At 35.8% G+C, this 21,461-nt stretch overlaps 2 protein-coding genes across 4 annotated transcripts in view; one reads left to right on the top strand and one right to left on the bottom strand.

Moving 5' to 3' along the window:
• PPAT (phosphoribosyl pyrophosphate amidotransferase) overlaps nucleotides 1-21,461 on the bottom strand; it is a 39,016-nt gene that overhangs the window by 16,252 nt on the left and 1,303 nt on the right. The gene's annotated exons all lie outside the window — the stretch shown is intronic.
• On the top strand, nucleotides 253-19,807 carry LOC306669667 (zinc finger and SCAN domain-containing protein 29-like). 3 transcript variants are annotated; one of them, XR_013766194.1, is made up of 4 exons: nucleotides 253-969; nucleotides 7,640-8,071; nucleotides 18,369-18,586; nucleotides 18,707-19,807. XR_013766194.1 is itself a non-coding variant. In XM_079153785.1 (3 exons), the coding sequence occupies exons 1-3, from the start codon at nucleotides 591-593 to the stop codon at nucleotides 18,515-18,517; spliced, it is 603 nt and encodes a 200-aa protein (XP_079009911.1). In that variant the 5' UTR covers nucleotides 253-590; the 3' UTR covers nucleotides 18,518-19,807. The 3 variants fall into 3 exon arrangements, 2 of the variants coding, with proteins under 2 accessions (XP_079009911.1, XP_079009910.1); XM_079153785.1 differs by lacking the exon at nucleotides 7,640-8,071 and adding an exon at nucleotides 13,187-13,261 and having other exon boundaries at nucleotides 18,369-19,807; XM_079153784.1 differs by having other exon boundaries at nucleotides 18,369-19,807.

Genomic DNA, 21,461 nt, shown 5'->3' with positions numbered 1-21,461 from the left:
ATTTTACTGAATTATCAGCACCTTAATGCTAAAAATAAATATGCATATTATATAACCTATGAGACTAAATTAATCACAACTTGGAGTGTATAAGTGAAATGATATGGTATTTAAGTTAACCAATGCTAGAAGATTAAGGGATTAACACCAGAAAATATACAATATTAACATTAGCTATGAACCTCATAAAAATACAATGGTTTGAATATATAACAACTAATATTAGCTATAAATCTCTAAAAAAAACCCAGCTATGCCAACCATTTCCAGTTTTTAAAAATCCACACTCATTTGTTAAAACAACAAATTATATAAGAAAAGAAATACACAAATAGTCTCTTTCCCTTTTGTCTTGGGTAATTTTTCCTTAAAGCTTGAATGAATAAGGTTAGTAATCATTTAGGTTCAGGCTTCTTTAATCACAAAGCCTGCTTTTTTGGCAGTTCTTCAAGTTACTCCCTCCGGCAGCTTGAACCAGTTAAACTAGATGCTTTCAAGCACTAAGGAGCATACTGACAACCAACCATCTGGTTTCCTAGGAAACAAAACCTTGGCTAGAAACAGTGAATCATTTCCAGGTCACTTTCAACATGGAGAGTGGAGTTGGGAAGCACTGGATTGAGGAGGTTAAAGCTTTGCCAAGTGTCTGGGCAGAAAAAAACAAATGGAAACAACTTTGTGGCACACTGAGAAATAAAGGAATATTTATTTACATTTCTAAAAGGCTGCAATCATTAGGAGTATATCGAGACTGGAAACAATGCCGGGCAAAATATAAAAATCTCAAATATGAATACAGAACTGTTAAATATGCACACAAGTCTGGAGATAGCTCTAAAACTATAAAGTTCTTCCATGATCTGGATGTAATCCTGCAATATGAACCTGCCACACAATTAACAGAGGAGGATGCAAACAGCAGGCACCTGGCAATGGTGAGCCCAAGTACAGCCTCAGAGATCACTGAAGGTAAAAGAAAAAGAACTATTCTTTTGTTTCTCTTTGTATGACTGCTTCACAAATTTAAAGTACAGGACACTTCTGAGTCCAAATGATAACTATAGCTAAAATATCAAGGTTGAAAAAAAATGCCAACTTACACTATTTTACACAGGGTAAGAGTTTTTTTTTTTAAAGTGAAAACACCACTTTTGACAACTGTTCACATATAGAAAAAACACTGAAATGGCATTAAATGCTAGTGCCAAACGTATGTCTGATGTTTCTGAAATATGGATTGGAGTCTAAAAACATTTTAGGTTTGATTTTTATAAAAGTGGCAAAAGAGAAAATATTAAAAGTACTGCTCAACTGCTGTTTTCCCACAGTTCCACAAGACAGAATTTTCTCCTATTTTAATGTTTCCATTTTCTTAAATTAATAAATAAAAACATTAAAATAAGAGCTGATAAATAATTTTTCATTTCTTCTGGTAGAGCTTCATTTTTACAAGAGACAAAAATAGATTTAATAAGTTAAATGATCGAAGATTTTATTCATTTATTTATGTATTTATTTATTTACTGTGGTACAAGGAATCAAACTGAGGGGCATTCTACTACTGAGTCACACACACCCTGCCATTTTTTTTTATTCTTTTGAGAAATGGTCTTGCTAAATTGCTGAGACTGGCCTTGAACTTGTGATCCTCCTGCCTCAGTGGGTGTTGCTGGGATTAGAGGCATACAGGCACGATTGAAGACTTTAAAGATATTAAACAAGGTTCTTGACCTGCTGTGTTGCTAAGCTAAGCACTATTTATAATCTGCTCATTGTCTATGGAAGCCACAAGCACCACTAGGCAAAGGGAGGTGGAGGGAGTGACGGTATTCAGATTTCTCCCATGGTTAAATATTTGAAAATATTACTATTTTTTGGCCGGGCACCATGGCACACACCGGTAATCCCAGCAGATCAGGAGGCTGACTGAGGTGGGAGGATCTAGTGTTTAAAGACCGCTTCAGCAACGGAAGGCCTAAGCAACTCGGTGAGACCCTGTTTCTAAGTAAAATACAAAATAGGGCTGGGGATGTGGCTCAGTGGTTGAGTGCCCCTGAGTTCAATCCCCAGGACCCACCCCCCCCCGAAAAAAAAAAAACAACTATTTTTTAAAGAGCAGAGTTGTTCAAGTATCTTTGACCACCATTGTCTGTGTGATCCACGTGCAAAGTACGCAGATAACCCCATTCAGTGATGTGAAACCTCCAGTGAGGGAACCCAGAATAAACATAACACCCAAGAGAAAAGAGCAAGCAGTACGCTAAAGGTGCCAAATGCAAAGGGTGTTGAGGACAGGCAGCATTAGAGCTGAGTTAACTTGGGTTGGCATAATTTCATGTTTATAGCTCAGTAATCATTGCCTAAAAAACAATCCACCCCACTTACAAAAACGCTTTGCATCTTGGACATTATGCCAAATGCTGAGAACACTCTGAGAATGCTTTGTAGTCATTATAAACAGCAGTTGCAAAATGTTTTTCATTTAATCATCCAGGACTCTTAAATCACTTAGCTTTGCAAAATCTTCTATCTTAACCAGAAGGAAGCATTGGTTGTAGGTGCTGATACCTTTGCTTCGTAAAAAGGTCTTCTTCAAGCCCTTATAGGTACCCACCTGGCTTCAAATTCCTTAGTTCCATTCATAAGCAGTGGGTCTATATTTACAACTTAATCATGTATTTTTAAGGTATCTTAAGCCCTGAATTCTAAAATCAAACTCTTCTATACTTGTTAAAAATTGATCTTCCCACAAACTGCTTCCAGTTTAAGATTTCCATAGAAATGTCTGAGATATCTTTAACTTCTGGTCAGCAGTTGTCCATAAAAAGTCTACTGACATGTTCCATAAAATTTTTCTCCGGTTCATTGTCATCCTCAACTTTATCATATCTCATAGAGTTATTACTGTAGCCACTGATATCGTCTCCATAGTTTTCAACCTCTTCCCACACATGTTCCACAAAGCTACTAGTTATCATTCTTCCAGTATTTCATATTATAAAATTATACGTACATCAACATTTGCTCAGAATGATTCCAATTTAGGATTAAATGCTACTATTAAAGTTCCATAATGTTTAACTGAATGTATATATCAAAATTACTTTAGGATAGAGGTTCAGTTACTGAGTCAAGAGGGATATGATTACTCTGAAACGTTATGAAAATGCTGTTTTCTAAAAGAATTGTAATTCACTAGCAATACAAGCAAATCCCTTTTATAGAATCCTTGTCATGCAAAATTAACAGGTGGACTAGAGGCACACTGCCAATTTAATAAAAGAATAAATGTTTATTATAATTTAATAAATAATGGTCTATAATGGGACATATAATCAATAAATTAAATTTGCATTTGTTTAATTATTAGCTGTGTGAAACATTTTTCTATGTATTTGTTCACTTTAAAACTCCTGGTTGATGTCACTGGGTTCTTAGAAAGGCGTCATGTTCTGGTAACTGAATCGACCTAAGAATACCTTAGATCCATTGCTGCCAAACCACATTCCTTCAGTGGCCAAGAGTTCCCTCTATTTGTCTCCTCTTATTCTATACATTGCATTCTATACAAATGCAATGATTTCAGAGTTTCAGTTTAAAATCTCTAGGCATAGGGACTCTGAGTATAATTTTAGGATTCACACTATAAATGACCAATTTAAGAAAAAAAATTCCTGAAGAAGCTGTGAAGCCAGGGTTTTTCCCCACCTGTGTGCTAGCTCCCTATTCTGTGGATATAAAACTAGACCTTAAACCAGATAACAGAAGAGAAAACCATATCTTTCCCTACAACCATCCTCAGCTCAGGAAAACAACCTGAGTACTGACATCTTTGCCTATTTCTCTAAAAAATTCTTATGTAACTCCAGATTCTTATTTTCTATTTCCAACTAAATCTAAAATATTCCTTATTAATTTCTTTATCTTCAATTAACTGTGTAAAACCACATAAAATGACAATTTTTACCTTGAGAATTAAAAAACATGATTATGTCATTTGATAACAGTGGTGCTTTTGTACTTCCACATTTATTCATTTATTTTTAAATAATTTTTAGTTGTTGATGGAACTTTTATTTTATTTACTTATTTATATGCAGAGCTGAGAATCAACCCCAGTGACTCACGCATGCTAGGCAAGCACTCTACCACTCAGCCACAACCCCAGCCCCACATTTATTTTTGTTTCCCTATTTTAATACAGAAACTCCAACAGTTTTTCTTCTCTTTCAATGACAATGTCTCTAAATACAATGATAAATCATAATTTTAAACAGATGTTTATGTCAAACTCATCATGCCAAATATTTGATTTGTAAAATACAACACTATTTCTATTACCTGGTAAACAGAATTGGAAAATATTTGGGAATGATACACTTAATAAGATGAATAAAGGGCTGGGGATATAGCTCAGTTGGTAGAGTGCTTGACTTGCAAGCATAAGGAACTCGGTTCAATCCCCAGCACCGCAAAAAAAAAAAAAAAAAAAAAAAAAAAAAGATGAATAAATCTTTAATATAAAAAACTACAAAGAGCAATCGAAATATACTCAACTTCTCCTGATTCATTGGCAATTTCACTGTCCTTATGATTCATTTTCAACTTCATTCACCAAAAACTTTACATGTTGGGTTCCTTTCAAAGATATACTTTAGCTGGGCGTGGTGGTGTACACCTGTAATTTGAGCAGCTTAGAAGCTGAGGCAGGAGGATGGAGAGTTCAAAGCCAGCCTCAGCAACATTGAGGCACTAAGCAATACTCAGTGAGACCCTGTCTCTAAAATAAAATACACAAATAGTGTTGGGGATGTGACTTAGTGGCAAAGTGCCCCTGAGTTCAATCCCTGTATCAAAAAAAAAAAAAAAAAAAAAAAAAAAAAAGATTTATTTTGCTTTTTCCTTAAAAAAAGCATCCTCCTGAGGCTGGGGTTGTAGATGAGGGATAGAGCGCTTGCCTGGCATGCGTGAGAACCTGGGTTTGATTGCCAACACCACAAACACACATTATCCTCTTACGATTGCTTTAGAAAGCCGCCCGTGACATCTGAAAACATGCACAGGAAAACTCAAAACATAAAACCAGGAACTCAGGAAGGATTTCATTCTTTTAAGTCTGGCATGGTTCTTTTAAAGGACACATCTCTTACTGCATTTAAGTGTTGTTTTGATGAATTTCTGAAATGTTTAGCATATGTCAATCATATAATATATAAAAAGCTCTAAGCTATTTGATCCTATGTACCAGTAAAACATGTTCTGATTATATATATCATTGTATACTCCTCTTGTATATTACTAGTAGCATCTATCAAGTGCCTACTGTGTTAAAGTACCCAAGAAACAAATATAAATAAAACATATCATTTTTATTAAAAAAAATTTTTTTTGTGGTACTGGGGACTAAACTCAGGGGCCCTTAACCACTGTGCTTCATCCCCAGTCATTATTTTCTATTTTGAGACACGGTCTCCTTAAGTTACCTTGGCTGGCCTCAAACATTCAATCCTCCTGCCTCAGCCTCCCAAATAGCTATGGTTAATTTAACTTGAAAATTAACCACAATCCTCTTTGGAAATTTACAATAGCAAATAATTTTAAAGGTCCAAAATAAATCAAATCAATGGGATAGAAAAAAAAATCATTTAAGCCATATTATACCACTTTATTGCAAAATATATCCATCACAAATCTATTTTCACAAATATGATCAATTAAGCTTTAACAACTAGTATTACCAGTTATGTTAATTCAACTTTTTTACTTTAGTAAAGTACTTATTTCTAAAAGGAATTCTGTTCTCCTTCTACATAAAATGTCAATTACATTAGAAGATAAAGAAGATAGCTCAGGAAATCCTTTGCTTTTGGTTTCTCTTGTCACACCAATGGAAATAGGTATAGTATGATGGGCCAAAAACGTTATGAAACTGATCTAATTTCAAATTGGAAAGATTGCTTCTAATCTGAGAACAGACAATATTTCCTGACAGAAACACTTGTAATTTTTTTCCTCTTTACAAGGTACACTGAAAAAATATCATTTCTAAAGCAAATCATTTCCTTAACAAAAAGTTTTATAGAACTACTTTCTAATTTCTAACCTTTATTATTTAATTTTATAAGAAATGCAATGGCTAAACTTACAGTAGTGAACATAATCACTTTAGCATTTAGTATTCTGGGAGTTGAAAATGAACAAAATTTCACATCTGAAAATAAGTAATATCAAATCCATGATGAAATCAAGAATTGATTTTTAACCAGCTAATTAAAATCTAATGTCAATCCATTCTTTGCTTCCAACTTATTATTGAAGCTAGAACCAAAAAACTCATTTCTAACCCAAATAATAGAACACCTTATTTCTAATTCAAATAAAGAAAAAAAAATACTGAAAAGCATTTCAAAATAATGACATTAAATATACCACAAAATAAAACTACTATCTATTGCAAGTAAATGCTATAGGGTGTTTTCTTTTTGACACTGGGAATTTAATCAAGGAGCACTTAACCACTGAGTCACATCCCCAGCCTATTTTTTTTATATTTTATTTTGAGACAGTCTCACTAAATTGCTTATAGCCTCACTAAGTTTAGCTGAGGCTGGATTTGAACTTGCAATCCACAGGCTCCCAAGCTGCTATAATTACAGGCATGTGCCACCTTGCCTAGCTATATGGTGTTTTCTAATGATTTATAACTTACTTAAATCTGAACATAAAATCTAAGAAAAACACAATATGGTTGTTAAAATAACCAATATGATGCCAAGTATAATACTAATTAATGTCATTCACATAAAGTGAATTGCAAAACTATCTTAGGGACCTAATGTAAAAGCACCATGGGATATTAAAGAATTTCCACCACTAAAAGAAGGTAGCATTTTGGGCTGGGATTGTGGCTCAGTAGTAGAGCGCTTGCCTAGCACGTGTGATGCACTAGGTTCAATTCTCAGCACCACATATATAAAAAGAAAAAAAATTAAGGTCTATCAACAACTAAAAAATATATCAGAAAGAAAAGAAGGTAGCATTTCACTTAAAATGTCATTTGGTCTTCTAATTTGCAAAGGAGAAAACACTAATTGTGTATGGTTCTTCCAAGCCCTTGGCTGACAAGTAGCAGCCTTGTTTGCAACCCTGAATGCACATGAGAATCCCAATCTAGAGGGATGTGGGAGGCACTGGGGGAGCAGTTTTAAACCCCCATCAAGGGATTCCAATATTAGCCAGGAAAACAGTTGGACCAAGAGAAGGAATTATTCACACCTGTTCTATTTCAAAACAAAAATTATCAAAGCCCTGTTGCTTTCTTAAATAAATGCAATGTGTTCAACTTTAAGTATATACTGATATATGCTCCACATGTGAACAAATGGAAAGAAGAGAAAGAATCTATAGATAAGAATGATGATCAAAATGTGCCTTCAAATGCACCTTTATGAAAGCCAGTCATTGTCATGGTAATGAACGGATTTAGGTTCTGTATTTTGTTTACCCATTAGTTTAAGCAAAAGCTAAGCTCTCATTTGTTATTCTGTCTCCTGTGGAGAAAATGTCTTCCATGATGTTGTGTCCAGTTATTTATCTGGTCTGATATATATAATCCATGTATCCTTCACATCTGATGCAGGTACCTCTACATTCACAATGGAGCCTCTTAATAATTCAACTTTTACCCCAACTGTTGCAAATGAAGGAGAAAAACACTGGACTATGCCACAAGTCAGGGCTTTACTAGGCATCTGGTCAGATAAAAGCATACAACAACTACTACAGGGGACAGTGAGAAACAAAAGGATATTCCAACAAATTGCTGCCAAACTTCAGAAATTTGGAATAGAGAGAGGCTGGAATCGGTGTCGAAAGAAGTACAAAAACCTGAAACACAAACACAAGGTAGTAAGAATGGCTCAGGACCTAGGAGTGACTAGGAGTATGGAATTCTTTACCGTGTTGGCTGCTATTCTGGGACCCAAGACAGAAAAATCACAAGAACAAGAATTTCAAGATGGAGAACAAGTCACAGGAAGTGCTGATGTAAAAATGGAAGAAGACCACATAGGTAGGATGCTGAAGAAAATATTCCTTTTTCTTTTTTTCCAGCACTAGGAATGACCCCAACGCCTTGTGCTATTTAATTTGAATTTTAATAAAGCAAATTATAATAAATGCAACACCCCAATTTAAAGCAAGCTTTCATGCCAATTGTGGTAAAAATATAAGAAGGACACTAAAGAACACTAAAAAACTTAGAAAAACACAAGATCTTAAAGAATGTCTTCAAGTGGGTAAGTTCTTCTGGGATACATCAGAAAGCTCGTTAAAATAAATTTACCACAAAGGATAGAAATACAAAATATTCTTACAAAGCTAGGATAGCACGAAATAAACTGAATGAGTTCTAGACCAGGAGGCAGGAAATTCAAGTTCTAACTCAGCTGCTGTGGAACCTTGAGGAAATTGAGTGTCTCTAGACATAAACTGAAAATGGGAGGAATGGACAAGATGGTTTTAAACACCTTCACTAACAACCAGGCATGAGGGTGAATGCCCATAATCCCAAGTACTCAGGAGGCTGAGACAGGAGGATCACAAGTTTGAGGTCAGCTGTACCAACTTAGTGAGAGCCTGTCTTAAAATAAAAAGGGCTGGAGATGTAGCTCAGTGATAAGAGTGTCCCATAACAAACAAAACAAACAAAAACCAACCCCCCAAATACCTCTACTCATCTTATTTCTATGAATTTATGACCTGGCTTAATGATGAGGTCCTAATTCTAGGAGTGTGAAAGTGTGTCTAGGGAAGACAGAGGGGTATGACAGAGAACTAACTGAGCAAGAGTGGTCAAAAGCCTCAAAATATTTCACTGGTGCACAAGAAAGGAAATAGTATGTTAGAGAATTATTCAGCTGCCCACATTAAAATTGAAATATAAGCTGTCTAGAGATAAAATAGCCTAACAGCAGTAGCATTATGTTTGTAGAGTCACTGCTGGTGATGCAGCTGAAGATAACCACAGTTACATGTCAGAAGACCCAGTTACAAATTTATCTACACCCAGTACCTATACTGACCTAAAGAAAAATGATGTGTAAAGGTGAGGAATCAAAATTACAGAAAAGCACAACAATCACATTCAGAGTCAGATGCCCTCTCAGAAGGAAAACAGTTCATTAGAGGCCACTGCTGGAGAGTTCACTGAGGACGACTCCATCAATTCTAAGCCCGAAGACATGGCAGTTTCAGATGTAAATAGTCCCGACACAGGAGCAAACAATATTTAAGAATATTATACTAAGATGCTATTATACGATATTGCTATGAACTGAATTATGCCCTGTCCCTCAATTCATAGTTGAAGTCCAGTCTCCCCAATGTGATGGTATTTGGAGATGTGTCTTCAGGAGACAGATTTAGAGGAGGTCATGAGAGTGGGGTCCCCATGATGGGATATATATATATGTATGTATGTATATATTCATATATATATATGTATATATATTCCTACACCTATGATGCTATAACATACTGTTAAGTTTTATTGGATAGTACTCTTTTACAAAATATATAAATAGGAATTAGTAACAAAAATGTTTTCTAAGGTTGGAGTTGACCTCAGGATAATTTTTTATGTGTAGATTAAAAAAACACCTCAAATCTCCTAAAAATCAAAGGGAGGTCAGTAGAAGAAAGGGACCTAAAGGTGGGAAGCAGGGGGGGAGGGAGGAAGTGCTGGGAGCTGATACTGACCAAATTATATTGTTAAATTGTGTGCATGTATGACTATATATCAATAAATCACGTGATATAAAACTATACTGCACCATGATTTAAAACTATACTGCACCAATAAAAATATGTGGAAAAATAAAAAAACACCTCACATATAAACTGAGGTGTTTTACAATCATTAGGAGGTCACTCTGATCTTAAGTCTAAAAAAATCACAAGAGACCACATTGTTCATCCAAAAATAAGCCTAAAACTACCTACTTTCCTTTTGGTTATAGTGAAATGTATTTCCAAAATTAAAATTTTCACTGCCCCGTAATTTAATTAGCAATAAGATGGTCAGCAGGGGGCGATGAAGCACCTATTGTTACTAGCTCAGAAGGATGCCAAGAATCAGGTTTTCTCCAATTCACTTACTTCAATAGGCCAAAAACTGGAAAGAATTTTCTTTAAATGTAAAATATTTAAACATTTTTGTATATTCTTCATACAATCTGGATAATCTTCAGACTGAAATTATTACATAAATTAATGTACTTTAGTCATATGAAAAACTGTATTACTAAGAAATCTTCACTTTAATACAATAGAGAATTCTGAGAACTGATTGATAAAATTTCAGAAAACCCAAGAATTATAAAGGTAAAAAAAGTCCAGACACAGGCAAGGTGCTAAATTTAAACATGGGCACTCATTAATTAAAAAGTCACAATTTTAAAAATTCTTCCTGCTGATTATTTTAATAAACCTTTACGAAACTTTGACATAATAATGATTACGTCTAGTCTTGGTCCCCCTATTCCTGGCAGAGTTTCAAAAGTCCCTGCAATTTCCAGTGACAGAGTCTGTTATATTAATAGTTACTCCACTGAACTCCCAGTTTTGGGACAGAAGCTAATCCACAGATGGACCATGTGATTAGAGGGTTAGAAATTGGGAGTCAGGGCTGGGGAGATAGCTCAGTCGGTAGAGTGCTTGCCTTGCAAGCACAAGGCCCTGGGTTCAATCCCCAGCACTGCAAAAAAAAAAAAAAAAAAACTTGGAGTCAATCTGACCCGGGGGTAAGGGTGGGAGGTGCTGAAAACTTAGTTTAATCTGCAACCAATTATTTAATCAATTGTCACAATAAAAACTGGCTTGAGCCTCCTAGTTGGTACCAGGTCCTGATTCTTCTCGGAGGACATGGAGGCCAGGTACTGCCATTCACATTTCCAGAGTTCCTTCACAACTTGTCACAGATTGCACCAGCTCAACACTAGGCTTGCCTTCACTTTATCTCCCTATTCTGTTCTCAAACTCCTAAATCTCAGAGCTGAAGAAATAGCTCCTCTTGGAGAGCGCTCCCCTAGCATGCGCGAGGGCTGTGGTTCGAATCTCCGGCACCTCAGAGAAGAAAAAAAAAAAAAAAAAAAAATCCTACAATTCTGCTTTTTTGAGTAATTTACATCCCATCAAATCCACCCTACTAACGTACATAATTCTTGTTTTTAGTGTATTCAGAATCATGATCATCACTACCCAATTTTCAAACATTTCTGATGAGCCCCCAAAAAACCCATATCCATTAGCAGACATTTAAGTGCTTGATCATTTCTCTACAGCCCCAGGCAACCACTAATCTACTTTCTGTCTCTATGGATTTGCCTAGTCTGGAAATTTCATATAAATGGTTATTAAGTCAGCTTTGCATCACTGTGACAAAAATACCCAACAAAACAACTTAGAGGAGGAAAAGTTTATTTTGGCTCAGTTTCAGAGGTTTAGTCCATGGTGGGCTGACTCCTTTGCTCTGGGTCCAACATGAGGCAGAACATCATGATGACCAGAAGGAGGGAAAGAGGAAGTACCTGCAGAGAAGATGAACCCTTCCAGGGCACCTCTCCACTCCCAATGACCCACCTCCTCTACCCACACCCCACCTGCCTAGAGTTACCACCCAGGTAGTCCATTCAAACTAGGATGGACTAATTAGGTTGCAGCTCTCACAACCCAGTCACTTCACCTCTGATTATTCCTGCATTAACAGGAGCTTTTGGTGGTTACACCATATGCAAAATATAACAAATGCTATCAATACAGGACCTATTGTGTCTGGTTTCTTTTACTTAGTATGTTTCCAAGTTTCATCCATGCATCAGTATTTCATTCCTTTTTTATTGCTGAATAATAATATTCTATTTTATGGAGATGAATATATATATTCACTCATTAATTGATGGACTTTTGGGTTTTTTTTCCCACATTTTGGCTATTATGATACTGTTGCTATAGTACAAGGAATTTTTCCCACTGTGGTAAAATATACATAACATAAAACTGCCACTCTTCCACCTGTAAGCCTACAGTTCAGTAGATTAAGTACATTCACATCATTGTGCAATCATCTCCACTCTTCATCACCAGAACTTTTTCATCACCTCAAACAGAATCTTCTGTATCCATTAAAGAAAAACTATCATTCTTCATTCTCAGTAGTCTGTGGTAACCATTATTCTACATTCTGGTTGGTTTTTTTTTTTTTTTTGGTACCAGGGATTGAACCCAGGAGGGACTTAAACAACTAAGCCACATCTCCAGCCCTTTATTATATTTCATTTAGAGACCGGGTCTCATTGAGTGGCTTAGGGCCTCGCTAAGTTGCTGACGCTGGGTTTGAACTTGTGATACTTCTGCCTCTGCCTCCCAAGCTGCTGAGATTACAGGTGTGTGTCACCATGCCCGGTCTTTCTGTTTTAATATTTCATATTCTAGGTATCTCATATAAGTAGAATTATACAATTAATGTTTATATCTGGCTTATTTCACTTAGTATGATGTCTTCAAGATTCAGTCCTGTTGTAGCATAAATCACAATTTCCTTCTTTTTTAAGAGTAAATAATAGTCCATTGTATGGATACACTATTTTGCTTATTCATTCACCAACTACTCCAGAATTATATTTACTGGGCCAAGTACCATCAACTCTTTAAAATATTATGCCCTGTCTGATGGTTTTAATTGACCTCATTAATCTCTTCTGGAATGAATATCGACATGTCAAGGTGAAAATTTCTAAAACCACTAAATGTTCACTTGAAATGCAATAAGGGATATTATTAGCTACAGTGAGGATCAAATGAGAACAGCTTTAGGAGCTCTTTATCAAACATTAAAATGTCACAATGAAAGATGTTACCAAATTGGGTCTGAAAGTGTTACTGTACTCCCAATTACAGCACACTGCTCTGTGAAGTTTAATACAGAATACTTGCAAGGTTTTGAAGGAGGTAATTCCTATAAGGACATTTTAACCTTTGGTTTAAGAGAGCAAATGCTCTTGGCCTCAAGGTTATGGTTTTGAGGCTGAAATCCAACCCTGGTAGATTCTCCACATAATCTTCAACTGCAAGAGTAGATTAGAGTTCTACAAATAACAAATTTAAATTGCTACTGTCTGTTTTTTAGCCAAGGAAGACACCATGAGCACCTCAGAAGTGGGCATGGGTAGCCCTGCAGCACCACAAAGTAGCACTGGGTCAGGTACAGAATCTAAATTATTGAATCGTAAATGCCATTTGATATTTGTAGTTGAATGTATATAACGTTTTAAGTAGTGATAGGGTCGATCTCTACTGTGCATTATTCCAAATGCTTCCTTGTCATACCTGGTTTTGTAGAGCATATGGCAGAGGAGGAAGGAAAATGACTACTACTCTTTTTTTTTTTTTTTTTTTTTTTTTGGTACTAGGGATTGAACTCAGGGGCATTCACTACTCAGCCACATCCCCGGTCCTATTTTGTATTTTATTTAGAGACAGGGTCCTACTGTGCTGCTCAGTGCGTTGCTTTTGCTGAGGCTGGCTTTGAACTCTCAATCCTCCGGCCTCAGCCTCTGGAGCAACTGTGAGCAACTTGGATTACAGGCATGCACCATCATGCCCAGCTCTTTTTTTTTTTTTTTGGGTAGTAGGGATTGAATTGAGAGGTACTTTATCACTGAGCTACATCCCCAACCTTTTTATTTTTTTATTTTAAGACAGGGTCTCACTAAGTTGCTAAGGGCCTTGCTAAATTACTGAGGCTAGCCTTGAACTTGCAATCCTCTGGCCTCACTCAGCCTCTAGAGCTCCAGGGATTATTGATGTGCACCACTGCACCCGCCCACCCTACTTCTGAATAAAAGAAATGAGCAACTAATGTGAGCCTATATTCCTAAAAATCCAATGAAAACTACCTATACACTGAAAGCAGCTGATACCAGGAAGCTGTCTGTATTATAATTTTTAGAACAGACTGTTTAAATTTGGATGCACAAAAAAACTTTTGATCCTTACATTGAAACTATTATTGTTAATTCTTGGTCTTTTACGGCAATCCAGGTGTTTTAAATGAATGACACTCAAATACAAAAATTATCTGTAGTTTGAATAATGACAAATCATACTGTTTTATAGGTAATCTATCACATTCCTTTAGAATGTGCTAAAAGTCTTTTATAGTTCAAAACAACGAGTGACAGAGGCTGGAAAACACTGGTCTGAAAATGAGATCAGAACATCCGTGATATGATGAAAAAAATTAAGTAAATGGCAACACAAGAAACAGAAATATTTGAGGAAATTGCCACAAGACTAATGCAGTTTGGAATTTCCATTATTACTGGAAATAATAAACAACTTTTAAGGATCATGGTGCCAAGTGCAGCGGCACCTGCCTATAATCCCAGGAACTTGGGAGGCTAAGGCAGGAGTTTGGCAAGTTCAAGACCAAACTGGGCAACTAGGAAGACTTGTCTCAAAGTAAAAAGGGCTGGGGATATAGCTGGGGATATAGCTCAATGGTAGAGTACTCCTGGGTTCAATCCCCAGTATAGCAACAACCAAAAAAAAAAAAAAAAAAAAAAAAAAGAGAAAATGCAGAGTTTTACAAAATAAAAATGGCAACCCTCAAAGAAAAATGAGATTGTTATGAAGAAGCTGACTCCATTTTAAGACCAACTCTTGGAACTGCCAGATGGAAACACTGGTAACCCCAGAATTGACTTTAACAACAAAATTTTTTAAAAATAAAATCCTAATACTATCAGATGTTCAAATGACCATAAAATTATTAGAAAACACAAATCTAATTTAATTCGACTTTCAATTTTTTACCTTGTACCAAAACATTCCTAATTCTTCATCTCTTTTGTCCAAATTGTTTAAATGTTCCTACTCTGGTATACTTGAAAACTAATATATATCAAAAGATGTCATAACGGTTCTTTTCCTATGTTCTTTGTTTAAGAATTATTTGAAGGTCACACCAAAAGCCAAGAAATTTTTAGCATCAAGAGAAAAGCACATGAAGATGGTAAGAGCCTGAGAAATGACAAGCTTTTCTACATTGTGAAAAACTTGGTTGTTTTTTCCTGATAACAGTAGATATAACAGTCCTGTCCTTGATAAATTAGACAAAATATGTTGCTTATGAACTGTAAGAGCAGAGAATGCTGAGAAATGATTTTTTTCATAGCTCATTAAGAATAAAAATAAATCAGAGCCTGGGGTTGTGCTTACCTAGCATGTGTGAGGCATTGGGTTTGATCCTCAGCACCACATTTAAAAAATAAAGCTATTGTGGCCAACTACAACTGAAAAAAGGGAAAAAAAATTAATAATAATAATAATAAAAATAAACTGAAGCTTGCCCAGAATTAGATAACTATGGTATAATCATGAGCCTTTAAATTATTCTTTATAGTGACTGCTATCAACATATGGTTCTTTAAAAGGAAAAAAAAAACCTCCACAAATTAATAAACTCTAAATTTTAGTTTATTCTAAAGTTAGATAATAATGGGTATAACATCTTAGAACATCTGAAAATAAGCCAAATGTATTATGTGCACCGATCCCAAACTGATCAATCAGATATCAGGAAAGGTAGTAATAAATGCAGTACGGTATATTAAAGAAAATTGCTGTATGATTCTCCTTCACTATCCCACCCAGGAAGATTGGTTCCAGGGCCCCCACAACTGGATACGAAAACAAATATCCCTTATATAAAAAAGATAGTACTTGCATCTAAACTATACACATCTCAGGTTTACTTTAAATTATATACAATGCAAATCATATGTAAATAATCATTACACTGTATTGTTTAGGGAATAAAGACAAGAAAAAAAAGAATATGTTCAGAACAGATGCAATTTTTAAAAAATATTTCCAATCTTCAGCTAGTTAAATCCGTGGATGGTGGATGCAGAAGTCATGGATACAGAAGGCTGAATGCATAAAGAGTACACAGCACTGAGGATCAGAAAAAAACCTCAGTTCTAGTCTCTCTATGACCCTAAGCACTCAACACAGCAGATCACTGCATCTCTCTGGATCTCTAGGATAATAGAGTTTTAGCATTTTATAGATTTATTTTTTTATTTGAACAAGTAATTGAAGAATCAAACATATTTTTACGTTGTGAGCACACCATGTAATCACCACCCAAATCAAAAAATAAAACATGAGGATCCTAAAAGCCCCCCAGTCATTAAATCCTCCACACCACAAGAAGATTATCACTATTCTGACTTCTATCACTATCAATTGGTTTAGGATTCATACTGTACATGCTCATTTTTTAAATATCAACTTTTAAATGTCAAGCTTCTTTCATCCAACATTATTTATGAGAGCTGTAAATTTACTTGTAATAAAAGTTTGTTCTTTTTTTTAATTGCTATAGAACATTCTACTGTAGGAATGTACACCCCACCACTTTTTAAAAATCCATACCACTTGTTTCCAAATTGGGGCCATTGTGAATAACTGCATGGCTCTCAAAAAACACATGCATTCTTTTCTGTTGAGCACATACCCAGGAGTGGGGTGCCAGTCATACGACATATACATTACGTATATTAACCCATTTAGTCCCTACCACAACCCTGTGAGGTAGGTGTAACCAATATCTGATTTACCATGAGGAAAGTGAGGTCTACAGAAGACTGTACTCTTGAACCAATGGGCTACACTGCCTCTCTCGTGAGGGCAGGAACCACATCTGCCTGTGTAATACAGTGTGCCCAGTGTCTACCATAGTGCCTTGTATGTACACAGTAGGAGCTCAAAAGATGTATTTTGAGTAGAGTCATGTGTTGTATGTTTTACCAATGATGGATGACCTATATACCATGGTGGTCCCAGAAGATCGTGATGGAGCTGAAGAATGCATATCACCTAGTGCCTATGCTGTAACCGTCATAATGTCACAGAGCAAAGCATTACTCAAGTGTTTGTGATAAGCTAAGGCTGGTGTAAACAAATCTGCACTGGCAGTTCTATGAAAGTATCACATAACACAGTACACAATACTGCATAATAAGCAACCATGTTACTGATTTATATATTTACTATGCTATACTTTATTAAGAGTGTACTCCTACTTACTTATAAACAATTTTTACTATAAAACAGTTTTCTGTTACCCTGGACACAGCCTCATACATTTCACATTTCCCAAGTCTCCTGACTGCATCTTCAAGAGGACACACTGAGTTGACCTGTACGACACAGATTTGTGTAAGTACATGCTAGGTTGTGAACTACGACAAAATTGCTTCATGGTACACTTCTCAGACTGTAAGAGTTAAGAGACGCATGACTGTATTAGAGAACAATGGGAACTCTGCTCCCTCAACTTTCCTCCTCTTGAAAACCTTTTATCTCAAATAAGCTAAAAATTTCATTTCTCCATTTCTAGATATAAATGCAAGTCAGATGAGTTGCCCCACCTTTGCTACCTCTTCATGCCTACCAGTAAAAATGCTAATGAAAAGGGAAATTATGAAGGGTTTAACTGCATGAAAGCACTATCCTGAACCAACTGAATTTCAGCATCGGACTTTATCTAGCCTAGTAGATGAGAAAACAGCTCAGAAATCATGAGGCTTGCCCAAAATTAACCATGTTACTGGCAAACCTGGGACTTGATTTCAGGTTCTATGTTAGGGCTCTTTGTAATCTTGGCCAGAGTGACAAAGCAGTGTACTGGGGAACTCTGGGGATGGGGAAGAAGCATAAATTCTGCTTCAGATTAATTTAAAAAGCAAAGTTCCTAAAAAAATAAATAAATAAAAAATTTAAAAAAGGAAGAAAAGAAAAAAAAAAAGAAAAAGAAAAAACACTTGTGATTTTAAATATAAAATTATTCTTACAAGTCATTAAAATTAAATTCTTTGAAAAATCAAAGGTAGGGCATGTATATATCCAGGTTCTAAGCATGTTACATGTATTAACATAAGATCACTTAGTCCCTACCGTTTGTTTTGCCTATAATTAGCAAGGGCGGTTTTTAAATAAGTCACTTCTTCACATGAAAAATCACTTGACTTGGCTACAGAGTATGAATAACAGGGTGTAAAAGTAAATCCCTATAGGAATATTATACTTGGTTCATTTTCACTGAAAGGTAAAATCAAAATAAGGGAGGATATCTCTAGCCTTAATTTGGCATTCCAAAGCAAGTTGTCCGACATCCTCCTCCTGTGTTGTCCAACACACTAAATGATGATAATTGGGAACCAATTCCATAGAGATTTGCCTGAATGCATCTTTCTCATAAGTACATTTCTAATGATAATGTTATATACTCTTCTTTGCAGAACCAATGTCTACATCTCTTAAAAAAACTGCTCTTGGGATCAGTACAAAAAAGCTTTCTCAAAGCATAATAACAGAATCAAAATATTCTACAGAATGTTTCTTCAGACAGGACACCCAACGTTACCAGGTAAACTTCATAAATTTTTAGAAGAGTATGAAAATGTTTATCAGTTGCTGGATTCAATTCTAAACCTAGGGACAAGAGAATTCACTAAAGGTAAGGGCATGCTAATTTCTTAGCTAACCAAGTTCAAATTTATAGTTCATTTTCTGTTGCTATAACAAAATACCGGAGGCTAAGTACTACATAAATAACAGAAGTTCATTTATCTTACAGTTTGAAAGGCTGAAAGTCCAAGGTTGCGAAGCCCCATTAGCTCAGCCTGGTGAGAACAAAGAGATTACATGATGAGATAGGATGCCAAAAAGGAATTCAGGAAACAGGCTCATGTGTGTGTGTGTGTGTGTGTGTGTACACTACCGGGGAATCAAACCCAGGGCCTCATGCATGCTAGGTAAGCACTCTTGTCACTAAGCCATATCCCAAGTCCCAGGCTCACTTTTTAATAACAACCCAGTCTGGAAAGAACTCACTCTGGGAGATCAGAATTAATCCATTCTCAGGACAATGTCCCCATGTCCTAACTACCTTCTTCTAGGTCCCAACTTAAAAGGTTCCACTACTTCATCACTGCCACACTGATGATCAAGCTTCCAAGACATGAATCCTTAGGGAATAAATCACATCTAAACCATAGCATCAAAGAACCAGCTGATTAATGGGGATAAATCAATAAATTGTTAGTAATTCCTTTTATGGAATCTTCAGATATGTCCAGGCCGTTCTGTTCTCCATAAAATGTGATTGTGGTTTAAAGGTGAAAATGTTTCATCTACGAGGCAGGTCTGGTTTGTTCAGAACTCTGCAAACTACTAAACTGATGTTTTCAGTAACCAAACAGCATTTGGTGATTGCATGAACCTGCTATGAACACATCTGCACACCTCCACATGTATCTTACAGCTAAGAGGACAACTAGTTAACATTTTTCACATTCTCCTTGACAGAAAAGCAGAGCTATACTGCAAATAGCCAGAATTACTACTAAAAATAATACTAGGTGAACCCATCTGAATTATATAACCAATTCATGACTGTTTAGTAACTGATACTCCATTTGTTTTTATATGAAGCACATGACTCTTTCAGCCATTTAGTTATCCCTGAGACTAAAAAACTTTTTGGATCATATTATGTCCAAGACAAAACAGAAGCAAAAGTGACAGAATGCAAAAGTGATAAAAACCTTCATCTTAAAGATTCCATATGTTAGGGCTGGGGCTGTGGCTCAGTGGTACAGCGCTCACCTAGCATGCATGAGACACAGGGTCTATCCTCAGTACCACATACAAATACATAAATAAATAAGTAAATAAATAAAAGTATTTGTCCATCTACAACTAAAAATGTATTTAAAAAATATTCCATGTTAAGAAAATAACGTATAAGATATAAATTACTTCATCCAAAAGGAAAAAAAAAAATCCTTCTGCTGTTGTTTTAATAAAGTAGAAATGGAGTCTTCTGCAAAAGATGACCACTTGTCAAGGTACAGTATATATAACAAATTTCACTGTATATTAACCTATGACGTAGATTTAGGATTTTAGGTTTGACCTACCTTTGTTTAATGCCATACAATTACATTAATTCTTGGGGTTGGGGGTGCACAGGGCAGTGAGAAAATGCATGCTTAGCAGGTGTGAGACCCTGGTTCAATCCCCAGTATCCTCCACCCCAAAATTTATTTTTTTCCCTCTGGCCTTTGTCTATCATTTTAGAGCAACAATTATCTTCTAGACATAGGAAGCTTCATTGATTTTCCAAAGTCTGAACCAATCCCTACTCTGGTATTTACAAAAAGAAAATCCAACCATTTTCCAAGGCATTTGTTTCCCACAAACTACTAAGTTTCTTGCCACTGGTGTTTAAAAGAAACCGAAATACCACAAGATCAATTTTCAGCACCAGTCTCCCAATGAAGTCTTATTTAGTATAAGAACCAGTCTAATAGAATCCATATTTTAAAAAAATTTCATTAGAGCTTTATAGTTATACATTGTAGTTGGGTTCATCCCAACACTCATGTATGCATGGAATGTGATTTCAGTTCATGATCTTCTCCTAAAATCCATTTAATACTCCTACACTACCACATAATTCTATCTTTATTGTTCTTATCTTGCATTATCTAATCACATAATTCTTTCACAGACAAGCAACTGTAGTAAACAAGTACATGTACCTAGCACTTGAATGTACTCAATTTTAAAATGGTGGGTTTGATCCCCAACATCACATAAACAAATCATCCCTTTTCCTTCTGGCACATTTTTAAAGGAGAGGCAAGATGGGGATGAAAAGAACTGAGTCATCTGGCTAAAAAGTAAACATAGATAAGAAAAAAAAAATTAAGGCCAGTTCACCTATTTCCCTTAGACCACTAGATAACTCGAAAGATCCCAGATTCACTGCCACCTACCTAAGAGAATATTCAAAATTACTTCTAAGACTGTGATAAACCAATGTTGCTCAGAACCACGTAATCAGATTTTAATTTCTCCTTGGATTATATATCTAATTCTCTCAACAAATTTCTTCTCTTTTGGTACCAGGGATTGAACCCAGGGGCACTTAACCACTGAGCCACATCCCCAGCACTTTTTGTGCTTTATTTTGAGACAGGGTCTCACTAAGTTGCTTACAGCCTTGCTGAATCGCTGAGGCTGACTTTGAACTTGAGACCCTCCTGCCTCAGCCTCTGTAATCCCAGTCCCTGGATTGCAGGCATGTGCCACCACACCCAATAACCAATATCTTTTTAAAGGAAAACTCTATTATGCTCAACTCACAATTATCCAAGATTAGTTATTCATACTAAATACATTTTTTGATTCATCCCAAAATTCTGAGAGCTCTTGAATAAACAAATTGTGCACAAAACGTCAAACTCAAATTCAAGTATTTGGGACTCAGAAAAAAAGCAAAAAGACTATTATTTGAATTTGGTAAGGGAAAATCTAATCATTTG

The sequence above is a fragment of the Sciurus vulgaris genome, assembly GCF_902686455.1.
Source record: "Sciurus vulgaris genome assembly, chromosome: 9".
In the NCBI taxonomy this organism is placed as follows: Eukaryota; Metazoa; Chordata; class Mammalia; order Rodentia; family Sciuridae; genus Sciurus; species Sciurus vulgaris.
Note: the sequence above shows the minus strand (reverse complement) of the source record. Positions and strands in the feature narration are given on the sequence as shown.